At 38.8% G+C, this 15,839-nt stretch overlaps 1 protein-coding gene across 2 annotated transcripts; it reads left to right on the forward strand.

Moving 5' to 3' along the window:
- Positions 1 to 364: 364 nt before the first annotated feature.
- Positions 365 to 14,990, forward strand: LOC103715288 (Vacuolar sorting protein 39). 2 transcript variants are annotated; one of them, XM_008802872.6, is made up of 14 exons: positions 365 to 1,870; positions 3,507 to 3,782; positions 4,575 to 4,771; positions 4,919 to 5,060; positions 5,291 to 5,569; positions 5,676 to 5,748; positions 7,270 to 7,318; positions 7,488 to 7,779; positions 9,385 to 9,440; positions 9,580 to 9,648; positions 9,754 to 9,865; positions 12,527 to 12,616; positions 13,889 to 14,059; positions 14,285 to 14,990. In XM_008802872.6, the coding sequence occupies exons 1-14, from the start codon at positions 683 to 685 to the stop codon at positions 14,375 to 14,377; spliced, it is 3,087 nt and encodes a 1,028-aa protein (XP_008801094.4). In that variant the 5' UTR covers positions 365 to 682; the 3' UTR covers positions 14,378 to 14,990. The 2 variants fall into 2 exon arrangements, 1 of the variants encoding a protein (XP_008801094.4); XR_015977278.2 differs by lacking the exons at positions 9,580 to 9,648; positions 12,527 to 12,616; positions 13,889 to 14,059; positions 14,285 to 14,990 and having other exon boundaries at positions 9,385 to 9,521; positions 9,754 to 9,853.
- The last annotated feature ends 849 nt before the right edge of the window (positions 14,991 to 15,839 follow it).

Here is a 15,839-nt window from a genome sequence, read left to right on the forward strand (position 1 = left end):
AAAATAATTATAAATCAAGTAATTCACCTCTTCTAGAATCAGAACGAGAGAAAGGATCAGATCTACATCTCCGATACTCGACATTCAATTAAAAAATGAATAAATAGCAGATTGTAGATCCAATTTTTTGCTGGTGCATTCACTTGGATCATCATTGCATATATGGATCTCCTTTAAAAATATTTTTTTTAAAAAAAATGATCAATTCAATAAATTGACACCCTCAAATTAACTATATGTTACAAAAAATTCAGGCATATTAACTTGCCTTGGGTTTTTTTTGTTGTTGATATTTTGACTATTTCTTTCAGCCTAAGTAACATGGAAATCTACACCATAAGCAACATAAAACAAAATTTCTAGCAGATTGCAGAATTGCAGCAAGCCATTCACATGCAAGCAAAACCAACCGGTCCGTATCTTTCTTAGCGGCAGCATCTCTGCCGAATCCGACGGTCTTCTCTCGCCGAGGAGAACCAGGCCAAAAGAAGAAAAATAAACCCTAATAACTCTCTCCCCTCCCTCCGTTCCGACTCCAAAACCCGAGCTTTTTTTCCCCCCTCTACAAGCTCCCTTCCCTTCGAATTCTCTCGTTGCCCTCCACAAGGCCTAGATTCCTACTCCCCCTCTTCCATGGCGATCCGCTCATCCCTTTGCTTCTGTAGACCCTAATTCCTGCCCCATGGAGTCGCTCCGAACCAAGGATCGGGCGGTCATCGAAGCCTTCGCCGAGTTCGATCCCGCGAAGTCCGCCGGCTTCCCTCCGTCCGTACCTCTCACGATCCGGTGCGTCTCTGTCTTCGCTGCATCGGATTCCCAAACCCTAGTCTATTTTGGCACCGGTGGCGGGAAGATCATCTTGGTGTCGTTGAATCCATCTTTAGCTCCCAGTTCAGGTCCCAATCCCGCGACAGTAAATGGAAACGGGAAGGATTCGCCGGGTTGTGGTGTTGATTCGACGAAAGCTGTGGAATTTCTGAAAGCCGTGTCGGTCAGCAATCGTTTGATCGAATCTATTCACGTTCTGTCGGAGATTGGTAGGGTTCTTGTGCTCTCTGATGGGTTTTTGTTCGTGTTGGATCTTTTTCTCGCGCAACCCGTGCGGAAGCTGGGTTTTATCAAGGACGTGACGGCTGTCTCCAAGAGAATTCCGTGCGCTGAGTCATCGAGTTCGGATCCTTTGGGTGATGGAGTTCCGAAAGGTGAGATCTTGAGGCCAGGGCAGAAGTTTTTTCAGAAGTTAGGTGGAAGCATTAGGGCAAATGGTATAGGGTCTAGGATTTCTGGACCCTATAGAGAAGGTGCAAACAGTTGCATTACAGCGGTGGCAGCAGGGAAAAGATTGGTTTTGATCGAGTTCCTCTTACCTGGAAGCGGTGATACGGATTCTGATAGTGGTGGTGTTTCGGTACTTCAGAAGGAAATTCTGGGCATTGATGGAGTCAGGACCATGGCATGGCTTGGTGATTCGATAATTGTTGGCACTTCAGATGGTTACACACTATTCTCCGCCAGCACTGGGAAAAGCACTCCAATCTTTATGCTTCCTGATTCTTCGGCCCCCCCTCGTTTAAAATCTCTATGGAGAAGCAAGGAGGTGCTGTTGTTGGTGGACAATGTTGGTGTGGTTGTCAATAGTCTCGGTCAGCCAGTTGGTGGGAGCTTGATCTTTCAATACATCCCAGAGTCCATTGCAGAGATGTCTTCTTATGTGATTGTGGCAAGGGGTGGTAGGGTGGATTTGTATAGAAAGAAAACGAGTGCTTGTGTGCAGTCACTGTCATTTGCAAAGGGTGGTGTCGGTCCGTGCATTGTCGCCATTGATGATCGAGGAAATGGAGAGGTTGTTGTGGTTGCAACGCCTTATAAGGTAGGTAGGTTTTGTAGATTTAAATCTTCTGAAGCTTCTCCTCATTTCGGTTGAGTTTCATGTAACAAGATAAATGCTACTCCAATACAGAAGTTGGATATTACTGTACCTTACAATTTTTTCCCCTTATATATAGATCATTTGTGATGTTGACAGTGTGTGAAGCATGAGCATGTCTCTTTTTTTTCTTTTCTTCTTTTAACATTTTTGAATGTGTGTTGTGGGGTGGGGTGGGGGTTGGGGTTAGGGGGTTGCAGCGTTGCACCGATGGGTTGGACCTTTATATTATGAATCAGATGTCATTGAACAAAGAGAAGAGCCATAACATATTGAAATAAGGAGGATACAAAGAAGTTGATTCTGTTGGAAAATTATGCACTTTGGGAACAGGATGTTGCCCACTTATTCTTGATTGGATGGGAGTGGGACAAGGTGGAGGTGGATTGGATGTTATTGGAAAGGGAAACAGAGATATGAGATTAGCTAAAGACAATACTCTAAGATGACTTACAAATATATATAATTACACAAGCATCTTTTTGAGCCTAAAATTGAATGAAACATAAAAATAAATGCTGAAAACTCATTGGTGAATGGTTAGGAAGCTGATGAGAAGAAGGTTATGCCAGTCACTTTGAGCTACTTCCTGCATCTAAAGAGGAAGCAAAGGTTAGTGATAAAATGAAAAGACAGAGGACTGGCGGTGCCACAACGAAGACCGGTATTTATTGAAGTCCAGTTTTGAATAGGGTAAGGGGGATGAATTTTAGTTCATCGTTATTCTGTTGAAAGAAAACGTGAAATATGGTCTAGGAGGATGCTGCATGGATCGTTGAGGAACTCCCACTGTGAAGGATGACCTGTAGGAACTCAATGATATTTGTACCTCTCTTTCCTTGTAAAGTGAGTGTTAGGTGGTGCAAGTATGAGGTAGAACATTTGTGGAAATTTTGATTATGTGGTCTGATGTATAGGTAAGGCAACTGGTGTAAATATGGCAAATAGCTTCAGTAGCTTTGCAATGAAAATTCTGTAAGTAGAGGGATTTTTAATGCTTTCGAGAACATTGTTACTATGGGGCTCTAATTGGTCTCTACTCAAAAAGAGCATGCTGTTTCAACTACCTGTTTGATTTTCTTGCTTTTCTTTTTCTGTGGTAGAGTGCTGGTGGGGTTGGGTTTAATTATATCAGATAGTTAATAATCCTGAAAATAAGGATGCTATGCCTTGAGGTGCAACAGTTTAGAAGGATGTAGCTGTTATATTATTCAAACGTAGTCTTGCTGAAACGAAATTCCGGAATAGTGATTTGTAATCATATGCTTCTTCTTCTTCTTCTTATAGCTTGCATATTCATTTGTTTTTTGAAAATTCTGTATGATGTGGAGCTTCTATGTGTTAAATTGACTGCTTCGCTATGTTTTTTAATGTAATCTTTGAACTTTCTCAAATAAGCAATGATAACAAGAAATGAGTGTTCTGTTCTATGTGTAATTAATGGAAAAAAGGCAAACTCATATTATGCATCCTTCGGGCATGACAAAGGATTGATTTGCAGTTTATAGATTGTTTTATCTGTTGCCTCTGTCTTCTATTCTTGCTTTACATTAACGCTACTATTAATTGACTGTCACAGGCTCTTTGCTTCTGTAAAGTTTCTGCAGAAGAACAGATCAAAAATTTATTGAGGAAGAAGAATTATAAAGAGGCCATCTGTTTGATGGAAGAGTTTGAGTCTGAAGGTGAAATGACAAAGGAAATGCTTTCCTTTGTGCATGCACAAGTGGGCTTCCTGTTGCTTTTCGATTTGCATTTTGAAGATGCAGTAAATCATTTCTTGCTTTCAGAAACTATGCAGCCATCCGAAATCTTTCCTTTCATTATGCAGGATCCAAATCGCTGGTCACAACTGGTATATGGGTGCCCTTTGAATTCCTTTCAACATTACTTCCATTTGGAAATATCAGTCTTCTCTGAATTAAATTGATGGTGCCTAAGATTTTGCAGCTACTGCTGTTATATGATTAAACAGAAGATTTTAAAATTCAAACCCTAATCATGCTAATTTTATGTTTGTGAGAGCATGGAAATGGTTAGAAGGGCTGTTTATACCTTGTGTGAGTCTACTAATCCTTTAAATGTTCAATTTACCTTATCATTTATCTGGCAAAGAAAAATGAGGTTGTATTTATATTACAAGAAATTTATGTGGTCTGTGTTTCATGAAACAAGCTTTTTCTTTATTATTTTCTTAATGTCATGCATTTAATTGCAAAATCTCAAATTCAAGCATACTTAGAATGACAGATAAGTTCTTTGCAATATATGACATACGTGTCCAGCAGCTTATAGCTTTCTGATTATTTGAACAACACATCTGGAGTTTATTTTCCTCGTTCCTTTCTTTTTTTTCTCATTACATTTGTCACAATTGACAATACATATTTTTTGGCCTGTCCATATAAGCATTTTAAGGGAAGTTTGTATTGTACCATAGACAGGTGTTGCCATTTCTGGTCATAGTTGCAGTAGTAACTACTTTAAGTCATTGTCATATTTATCTAACCGTCTTATGGGTAACAGTAGTTACTATGAAGCAATCTTGTGTGGCTTTTAGTGTATTATTATAGTAAACAAATGCACATATTTAATCCTTGTGTTTAGTTTTTTTTCCATTCGAGAAGTAAAGAAACATGTGTTCCAGGTGCCAAGAAATCGGTATTGGGGATTGCATCCCCCTCCAGTACCTCTTGAACAAGTCATTGATGATGGGCTGATGGCCATCCAACGTTCTATGTTTCTGAGAAAAGCAGGGGTGGATACTGTTGCAGATGAGGATTTTCTTTTAAATCCACCGAGTAGAGCTGAGTTAGTGGAATCAGCGATCAAAAATATAATCAGGTTTTGTTATGATGGCATATTGGAGTTTGTCATAATTCATTATTATCTATCTATTCATCCTTTACCTATTCATTCTACCTGCTTGCGGTCTATCAAGAGTTTTTGATTTTTTACCTAAAAACTAATACATTTTTTTTTATACTGTAGGTATTTGTGTATCTCTCGGGATAAAGATTTGATTCCTCCTGTGAAGGAAGGAGTTGATACTCTTCTGATGTACCTCTATAGAGCACTAAATCTTGTTGGTGATATGGAGAAGCTTGCGTCATCCCAAAACAGCTGTGTTGTGGTATGTCTTATTGTACAAGTTATTTTTAATTATACTGTAGAGGTATCTTGAGGCATTTAGGTTGTGTATTAGTTGCACAATCAAACTTGAGTAGAGGCCTCAAGACCATGTACTATCTGTATATGTTGTTAAGCAGCGGGACCTTGTGTTCCTATGCATTGCAAAGAAGATAAGGATGTTGTCAGAAAGCTGCTTAAAGGATGACCCTGCAACTTGCATGGGCGTTGCAGGAGGAGTTAGAATCGTTGTTAGATGACTCTGGGCATTTACGGACGCTTGCATTTTTATATGCTAGTCAAGGGATGTGCTCAAAGGCACTTACTATCTGGCGTATATTGGCAAGAAATTATTCAACTGGACTATGGAAAGACTCGGCAACTTTGGCAGAATGTTACTCTCTGAATATTTCTACAGATTCAATCTCCGGTCAGAAAGCTGCTGCTAGTGAAGCATCAAAGCTGCTTCAGGAGTCATCTGATCAAGACCTGGTTCTGGGGCATCTTGAATGGGTCTGTGTACTAGGACCAATTTATCAAATTTTATAAGCAATTAGTAGATTAATTAAATATCCTAGTTTTCTACTGTATTAACTGCAGGTGGCTTTTTTAACTTTAGATTGCAGATATTGATCAGGAGTTTGCGGTAATGGTTTTAACATCTGAGAAAAGGGTTAATCAGCTTTCACCTGGTAATTCTGACGCTTAATAGAGCTGACGAGTTGATTGTTCTTTAGATATGCTCTACTTTTTCTCTTAACTATGATAACTCTTGATGTTCACCACCTATCAAGAAAAAAATAAGAACAAACAAATTAAAAAATATCACATATAACATATTTTAATATCAGATGATTCCTAGCACTTATAAATTATAAAATCTGTTACCCACAGAGACGAAGCTTCGATATCATGCTTGCAAGAGAATGGTTAGTATTGTCTCATCAATTTGTGTTGTATTTTTTTGGATATTTTGTTGCCACAACTTGTCTAAGGTTATGTTCTCCAAAGTAAGTGTTTTTAGTTCAGTTCTTCATCGATTGTCTTTATTTTCTTTTGTCGGTCATGCTCACCACTTTTTTGACCTTTCAATTAGCAATTGTGTTCCTCTCATGGAGACATCATAGGCCTTTGTTGAATACGTCAAGCCACCTCAGATAATTTTTCTATACACTTTCTTGCAGTGCTGCAAATCATCACCTTTCCCAATGTAAAACTCATGCTCTCCAGGATTATAGATTTTCTGTCTCATCGTCCTTATCTTTGTTATGCTCAGCTTGTGTTTGGGCTCTTTCCTGCATGTCAGCCATATGATGAAGCTTGGATAATAACTCAAACACCTTACTCTACAAGTTTCATTTCATCTATATGGGTATACTTTATTTTTGACCAGATGACATCGTCTAGATCCTCTTATACATGCCAAGTTGATATCTGTTGTGATCTACATCTGCCCGTCATGTTGTATGGTAGAACTTTGTTGCCAAGGACATTTTTCCTTCAAAGAAATTATCATTCTCTTCTGCTTCCTGTATATCCACTCCAAGAATCTTGCTAATTCTTAACTTCATCATCATTTCCACTAAAGATACACTCTTTTTCTTTTTGGATGACAACATTTTAAATCCCTTACTCTGTAGATTATCTTTCATAATTACATCATACTGCTCAGTCCTTCCCTAGTCTCATCAACCAGATATCATCTATAAATAGCAGACATCTAGGGGTCATCCTTCGAAGCTTCTTACTTGGTGGATCCAAAAGATCTGGTGTGATAACCATTGCTTGCTTTTCACTTAGTGTAGAATTTAGTGCATTGCTTTTGGGGAGCACCTTATTGAATCCTTGCCAAATTCTCATGATTTTTTTTTTAAGTTCTGGCCTGTTAAAGAGCACTAATGATGTCTGGGACCTACTTGACGTAAAAACATCTAATAAGAACAACACCTCTATATCATGTTATATTTGTATGATTATGTAAATTCAAGCAACAATTTAGATGAAAATGACCAAATATTCCATTGGCATCTTCATGTCTGAAATAAACAATTAAAACTTTGAACATTCTTTTCAGTTTATAATTAATTCAGAGACCAGCTTCAAGATGGCCTTACATATCACGCTTTCTGGAAATGACAACATTTGTTAATTTGGACAGGTGTAGCACTTTATTATCACTTAAAAGTTACTAATAGATTTTCTTGTGGTTGCAGAAAAGGTACTTGCTGCTGTTGATCCAAAAAAGGTTGAGATTCAGCAGAGGTATTAATCAGCTAATACTGTGGGGTTGTTTTCACTTTTGTATACATGCCAATACCAAGTTTAGGTCAAAAGTTTACATGAAAATTGGTCTTCTATATTGACAGGTTAATTTTGATAAAGATTGTGCTTTCTGCCTAAACTTTTAGCTGATATATGTAAAATCTTGTAGATATTTGCAGTGGTTGATTGAGGATCAAGACTCGGATGACACTCAATTTCATACTTTATATGCTGTTTCTCTTGCTAGATCAGCACTAGAAATAGTCGAACTGGCCTACAGCAATGGGAATAATGATGCTAGAAATCATGAGGAGATGGTTTTGGTTTCGGATGTTGAAAATGCAAACAATTACAGGTATTCTGTCAGGGAGAGGTTACAGTTTTTTTTACAGGCTTCAGACTTGTATGATCCAGAAGAAGTACTTGATGTGATAGAAGGATCGGAGTTATGGCTGGAAAAGGTTATTACTTATTACCCCTTATAGCAGCTTAGTCTTGCAACAACTGTTAACTAGATTGGTGTCTTGTTTTGCTTACACACTGATTTTTTGCATAATTTTTGCATAATTCCATATTTACATTAAAATATTAAAATATATATTTACTATGTTTTGAGTCGCACTCTGAACAGCTTATGTTCAGTTATAGGAATATTGATTGTGTTTGCTATTTGTAGTTTTGCTTTGTTTAGATGTTGCAAGTATATGTGCCATAAGTTCACATTTTGTTTCTGATGTCTATGGCTAAGTGCCTTACCAAGCATCCAGAGTCAAATGATTAAAGAAAATGGTGGCTCTAGTCTCTTCTTTATCAGGCCACAAACAAGTATACTCCCTCACAATATCTATGACCCTGATGGTAGTAGCCAGTAATAAACTTGCTGTTTTACATTTTAGCTTATGCAACAAGCAGAAGGACTCCACACCTTTATTTATCAGCCAAATTGAGGATCCAACCAGTCTGCAGAGAAACCTTCTACTAAGTCCATGAAACACAAGCATGTCTTTTATTAAAACATTTCCCATTCAAGATACTACCATGTTATGCATTTTCCTTACCTCAGCACCTCCCGGTCCTCCCCCATTCCCAGAAACCAAAACCACATTCTTGCTATGATAAAAAAAGGAAATCTAACCATGTCTTATTTGTCGGACATGACATCCATATAATTTGAGTTGGCACTGTATAACATGCTATACTGTGGTGAGTATTGACATGCACAAATTGATACAAATGCAATGCCCAAAATCACAACATGATGAAGAGTATGTTAAGGAAACCTAACTCTTAGCACATAGATTAGTCTGCTTTGGTTGCTTTACAGTGGCATACACGAAATATTTTAAGGAGTCTGACTCCTTTAAAGAAGTTGTGTGTGACACGAACTGTTTATTCATTAGTTGGAAACTCTACAATGTGAAGAAAAATGCATCAAGATGGTAAATCCCAAACTTCTAGATGTGTTTGATGCTCCACCTTGTAAGAGTCGTTTGATGATGGTGGGCCAGGCACTATGCTGTTTGCAATGGTATGAAAGTAAACATCATAAAAAATATTGGAAATTCTACGCTCTCAAATGTTTGTTTTTAGTCCTAAATATAAATATATATTATTTGATCATTGTCGCATCTAATACTGAATTTTGTGACATGAGTTGTCTCAACATTCAAAGCTTGTATTTTCTTCTCTGATATGTCAGTAATCTCATGTGGGACTTTCTCAAATGTCTAAATGGCAGCCGTAACGTACTTATGCTATCCTACTTCAGAGATTTTGTCTCTTCTGTTATTGGAATAATTAGTATATGCATCCATGTATAGAACTCTATTTGATACTCAAAGAGTGTTGTTAGAGAAGTTTTGCTGTCTTGGTCAATTTATTCTGAGTGACTTATGACAGCTTTTGTTGTTTCATTCAGTTTTACTTAATGACATTTCTATTTCGTTGATTGAGACAAAATTAATCGGTCGACTCATATGTATGATAATGTTGTCTGTTGGGTATTCTGTTGTAAATTTTAGTTTGTAATATGTTATATGCTCACTCTTGTTAGCTGCATATAACAGGCAATCCTGTACAGGAAGATGGGGCAAGAGACAATGGTACTGCAGATTCTGGCCTTGTAAGAGTCAAACAGATAGGATCCCTTAACAGATTTGAATCATGATAGGAGAATTGCAATTTGCTTGTTAATATTTTACCAGTAAGCCCATATTCCTTTGCCTGAATTTCTAGTTATTTGTGATTCTTTTGTGCTGAAGGAAATTGGAGGATTGTGAAGCTGCCGAACAATATTGTGCAGAGATTGGTAGAAATGATGCCTATATGCAGTAGGTTTTTGTCCATTTCTTAATGCATTCTTTTTGGTAGTCATATCATAAAATCTGCAATTTCGAGCGAGTTCACATTTTCCATTCATGTGCTTTGTACCTCAGGTTGCTGGATATGTATTTGGATCCGCTGGATGGCAAAGAACCCATGTTCAAGGCTGCAGTTCGTCTTCTCCATAATCATGGGGAATCTCTAGATCCGCTTCAAGTGCTGGAGGTACCTAACTTGATGCATTGTTATACTAGAAACATGCCTATTCACCTGCTAGGAACTCAGACAACTAGGAGTAACATGCCTATTCCCTCATCCAACTTGCACCAAATAATGCATCCTGTGTCTGGCATAAATAGCAAGAAGGTTTCTTTTTGCTGTTTTGGATTTTAACAGGGAGAATAAGCTATTGCAAATTGAGACAATTTGATATAATGTAAAAAGGTCTAATTTTGATAGCCTAAACGCCCTGTACATCATACCCTACACATCAAGTTGTCTTTCAAACCTCTTTAGCTAGAATATTCTTCATCTCATTAGCATCAATTAGCACAACCTGGAGGATGTTTCATGGCACATAATTATGCATGCATTTCATAGTTGTCAGATAACCTAGGCGACCCTGGGCGCTGGACCATCCTATAGTCTAGTGTAAAATTACATTGCTTTCACATACTGATGGGAAGAACTATATTGCCATATTATTACTTCCTATGGTCGATGGACCATCCCATGTCTGACATAAATAGTTTAGAAGAACTATATTGCCATATTTTGTGATGAGTCATGATCCTATTGACTTTGAATAGCCTTAGTATAAGGGTGTAAAGTAGGGTTGGTTGTACTGCACCGAACCTCCCAGTTCGGTCATATCGAACCGAACTGACGGGAAATTGGGATGATTCGTCCAGTTGGCTCAATAAATAGGCCAAGAGAAGAAAAGATGTAAGGTTAGAGCCGTTCGATTAAATAAGCCGTGCCCTCCCCCCATGTTCCCTTCCTTCCTGACCTCGTGATGAAGCCCCTCCCCCCCCCCCCCCCCCCCCCCCGGCTCGATTGTCACCGGTAAGCATCCCCCCTCTCTCTCCTTTCTCCTCCTCTTCTCTCTCTCTCTCACTCACTCCATAGGGTTAGGGTTATGGTTTCCCTTGGCCCTCCCCCTTCCCCTCTCTCTCTTCCGCCCTCTCCCTCCCTCTCGTTCTCCTCCCTGATGATGACGACAAGGGCATATTATTACTTCCTATGGTCGATGGACCATCCCATGTCTGACATAAATAGTTTAGAAGAACTATATTGCCATATTTTGTGATGAGTCATGATCCTATTGACTTTGAATAGCCTTAGTATAAGGGTGTAAAGTAGGGTTGGTTGTACTGCACCGAACCTCCCAGTTCGGTCATATCGAACCGAACTGACGGGAAATTGGGATGATTCGTCCAGTTGGCTCAATAAATAGGCCAAGAGAAGAAAAGATGTAAGGTTAGAGCCGTTCGATTAAATAAGCCGTGCCCTCCCCCCATGTTCCCTTCCTTCCTGACCTCGTGATGAAGCCCCTCCACCCCCCCCCCCTCGCTCGATTGTCACCGGTAAGCATCCCCCCTCTCTCTCCTTTCTCCTCCTCTTCTCTCTCTCTCTCACTCACTCCATAGGGTTAGGGTTATGGTTTCCCTTGGCCCTCCCCCTTCCCCTCTCTCTCTTCCGCCCTCTCCCTCCCTCTCGTTCTCCTCCCTGATGATGACGACAAGGGCATATTATTACTTCCTATGGTCGATGGACCATCCCATGTCTGACATAAATAGTTTAGAAGAACTATATTGCCATATTTTGTGATGAGTCATGATCCTATTGACTTTGAATAGCCTTAGTATAAGGGTGTAAAGTAGGGTTGGTTGTACTGCACCGAACCTCCCAGTTCGGTCATATCGAACCGAACTGACGGGAAATTGGGATGATTCGTCCAGTTGGCTCAATAAATAGGCCAAGAGAAGAAAAGATGTAAGGTTAGAGCCGTTCGATTAAATAAGCCGTGCCCTCCCCCCATGTTCCCTTCCTTCCTGACCTCGTGATGAAGCCCCTCCACCCCCCCCCCCCCCCCTCGCTCGATTGTCACCGGTAAGCATCCCCCCTCTCTCTCCTTTCTCCTCCTCTTCTCTCTCTCTCTCACTCACTCCATAGGGTTAGGGTTATGGTTTCCCTTGGCCCTCCCCCTTCCCCTCTCTCTCTTCCGCCCTCTCCCTCCCTCTCGTTCTCCTCCCTGATGATGACGACAAGGGCTTTCAAGCCCGCCCCCCCCCCCCCCCCCCCCTCCTCTCTCCGGTGCCGGTTTACCAAACCTTGGTGTAAAGTTTCACATATCATGAGTGTAGCAGCCAAGGACTGGCCCATTGTAATGAAGTGCATTACCATGCTGAGCATTGGCATGCAACTGGATGGAAAGGCAGATTGCTGGAAGATAAGCTTTAAATGTGCCAAATATTTTATCTTGCCAAATTTTATCTAGTGTAGTTCTCTCATCTTATTGGTTTGGAAATAAACTTCCTAGATATCTTTATGCTGACATACATTTTATCATATGCTGAAAGTGAGGAAGTTAATTTTCTTGGTGTCAGCAAAATATAATAGCTTTGCAACCTAAAGTTTCCTTACATATCATATAATGATTACGATATCCTGCTTGATAAAAGTCTTTTGTTGTTCCTGGGTGTCTGCGTGTGACTCATAAATTTAAAATATCAGTTGACTATATGGAGTTCTTATTTCAACTTTTGTTTTGAATTCCACAGCCTCATGTAACAATCATATTCAAAATTTGGTGATTTTAAATATTGCCTCAACATATAACTATTCCAGGAATAACTGCAATTGTATCTGGAATTTGCATTGCAGAAATTATCTCCTGAAATGCCTCTCCAGCTTGCAGCAGATATAATATTGAGAATGTTGAGAGCTCGAGTTCATCACCATCGCCAAGGACAGGTAAATTTATCATGCTAAGAAATATGACACATTTTTTACTTCTAATGTTTCAGCCAGAGGAAGTATGTCTATGGCAATCCTCCAATTTTGGTCCATGGAATTATGTGTGTATAAATTTTGCAAGCAAGTGACTGCACTTTTAGCCATAAATTTGGCCAAATTTGCAATGGATTAATTGTTTGTAGATGTGATAAAATTCAAAGAATTTGTTGCTCTATATGCCATTTGCTGTTGGACGACCTACCATATTTCTGATTCTTTTTACATGTTACCATTGATTCGGCTTCATGATTTGTTATTGTTATTTCCTGATGCACCATCGGATAGCCTATGAGAAAACAAAGTCAACTGCATGTAACCAAGAATAAACATCATCTCACTTAAAAGCTTTCCTGGTTATGCTGCAAGGTTCATATTGGTTTGTTCCATCCACCACTCCGATTTACATTTACATGAATCCATATCCTAGACAGAAAACCATCATCATAATTATGGCAAATATGCTCTGTTTCATCTATCCTCTTCAATGTTTAGTTTCATCTTTGCTGAATTCTCCACCCTCAGCTAGTGTTATAGATCCACGCACAACTTAAATTCTGATGGTTTCCTCCATTATTTTGTCCTTTCAATTAAATTGGAAGATTCACTTTCAATAGTCATCCTCTACTCTGGTTTACATTTACATGAATATTGAGATTGTCTTATGTGCATTCTCCCAGGCCAGATGGTCACCAAGTGTGAGGCAAGTATGTTGGGAATGATGTATGTATCTTTTAGTGTATCTTTTCAAATTTCTTCTACCAACAAAATGTTCCATGGTGCAATCTCTTTATAATGTCAAAGCCATTTTTTTAAAAGCAAAAAAAAATCTGATTACTGGTATCAGTTAACATATTTATGCCTTTAACCACTTGTGTCGGAAGTTTCGTTTGGATTGCTTTGAAACTGGCGCTTATGGGTCTGGTAGAATGTTTAATTTATAGAATATGAATTAAGGTTTATGGTCTCATTGGATTTATGTGAAAGTTCCCAGTTAAAAGATAAGTGACAGTGCAGCATTAGTTTCTTGCCAATTGCTAGGAATTTCTGAGCATTTTTTTTTCCTATTCTACTCATGGCAATACATTAAAATGTTTAATTTTGTTGTTTCCTAGACAAACTTGCTTGTACGCATATCTTTCTCTTTTTATGCATTACAGTCCATGCTTAACTGTTATAATACTTGCTAGCTGATTAAGAAAATAATAACATTCCTTTGGATGGGCATGGTAGATTGTTCGTAATCTATCACATGCAATAAGACTAGATGCTCAGCTGGCAAGATTAGAGGAGAGATCGAGGCATGTTCAAATAAATGATGAGAGTATTTGTGATTCTTGTCACGCTCGCCTTGGTACCAAGCTCTTTGCCATGTATCCAGATGATTCAGTTGTTTGTTACAAGGTATGCAAAGCCCAACAATTTGAATATCAATCAGTACCATTAGTGAAATAATGAAATTGCTAGATAACAGGCTCAGGATTTCATGTGCATGAGGGAATGTATTTGCATTTCAGCATGCTTATAAAACAAATGCTTTCATATGGGATGTGAAACGTAAGTATGCTCTGTATATATGCATTTTTCGGTAAATGGATTTTATGAGACTATCCTGCTTACCTTTTACAGTGTTATCGTCGCCTAGGGGAGTCAACATCAGCTCGTGGTCGTAACTTCAAGCAAGATTTCGTTTTTAAACTAGGGTGGCTTGTAAGTAGATAATCAGGGAACATCTTTTGCTCTGTCAAGGCTTCTGTTTGGGCGCACAGTTATCTTGGGGCCTAAATCAGAGTCAAAGGTGGCCTATTCCACATCAACAGAACATCTTTGGTCGGACTTTACACCAGTTACTTTCTAGCATATGCTATCATCAACGAAGCTTCATTCTGCTAATTTGAAGAAGGCATGATTGCTGATGCTGCGATATTTATTGGAAGATCTGCTTTTTGATACGGTGATGGGAATGATGATGGATTTGTTAGGCCATGCAGCTTCCTGTGATGGAGTTTCAGCTGTCTTCATGTGTTTGCACAGCAACGGTCAAAAACTTGCTCAAGATTTACATGGCAAATATGAGACGCCTGTTTATATCGTGGTGCCATTCCAGTTATGAATTTTGGATGGAGAACTGTACACAGAGAACAGTCAACTAACAATATCATTCATAGTTTTCTCAAAAAACAATATCGTGCACAGGATATTATCAATGTCAATTTACATGCATAATGCTTCTACAGCATTTTTCATATCTTTTGTATCCAACTCTTCTACTCCCATATAATCTATTAATGGACACTCCTGAAATTATATGGAACAACATTTTTTTTTTGGTACAGATATACGACAATTTTTTGCTCCTTGGATTTTTCATGATAGTTGCTAATCAAGCCTTTTCTTACAGTTCGTTGTGGAGTGACAGGTCTGCTGCAGTCTATGGGATCTTTGTACAATAAACGAGTGATTTCAGCTTGTTTCCTTTGTTCGGCTGAGGTATCCTGGCAGCAGTAATGTGAAATCGATCGAGCCACTATTTAGTTTCTGTAGAATGATGGCCGTATGGATGTCTATGGGGAACCTGGGTTTTACTCCGTCTGTTGAAAAAACTTAAAAAGATTGACATAAAATATTTTGAATGAGATGTTGTGAGCGAAATGAAATCGCTAGATAAGACTGGAACATGCCAAGGATGATTGACGTTTGAAATCGATGCGGGTTATAAATTTTATACGCAATAAGAATGAAGGATAAGCCAGATAAATATCATTTTTTTCCCTGAACAAGCAGAATACATCTTTTTTCTTTTTTTCTTTCATTTTTTTTTTAGTTACTTGTCATAGTAATTTAAAGTCTTTGATTAATTCATTTAAATCTTAAGGTTCTTGTCATCATCTAAACCCATACCATTTTTGTCTGCTCTAGTAATTTTCCATGCAGGTGGAACCGTAGCAGAGGTTAGCAGAATAGCAGGTCATACTTCTGTATGTTTCAGCATCAGATGTCTGTCAGTGTCTAATCAACAGCACTATAATTCTTAATAAGCTTGCTCTACTATGATGCAACACATTCTCAATAAATTACCGTTTGTTTGTCCAGGCATGACAACGTTCAGAATCCAAAAGTTCTGGACTTTTTAAGGCCTTCCTTTGTCTTGGTGGCTGCATGAGAGACTTGGGTATGGATGCTG

This window comes from Phoenix dactylifera, chromosome 4 (assembly GCF_051530095.1).
Source record: "Phoenix dactylifera cultivar Ajwa chromosome 4, Ajwa_hap1_PhDact_Kaust_v1.1, whole genome shotgun sequence".
Classification (NCBI taxonomy): domain Eukaryota; kingdom Viridiplantae; phylum Streptophyta; class Magnoliopsida; order Arecales; family Arecaceae; genus Phoenix; species Phoenix dactylifera.

Excerpts from the sequence above, each read along its gene's own strand:
- LOC103715288 (XM_008802872.6), top strand. The coding sequence starts at position 683 with ATGGAGTCGCTCCGAACCAAGGATCGGGCGGTCATCGAAGCCTTCGCC. Across the intron at positions 4,772-4,918 it reads GCGATCAAAAATATAATCAG|GTATTTGTGTATCTCTCGGG; the intron begins GTTTTGTTATGA and ends TTTATACTGTAG. Across the intron at positions 9,866-12,526 it reads ATCCGCTTCAAGTGCTGGAG|AAATTATCTCCTGAAATGCC; the intron begins GTACCTAACTTG and ends TTTGCATTGCAG.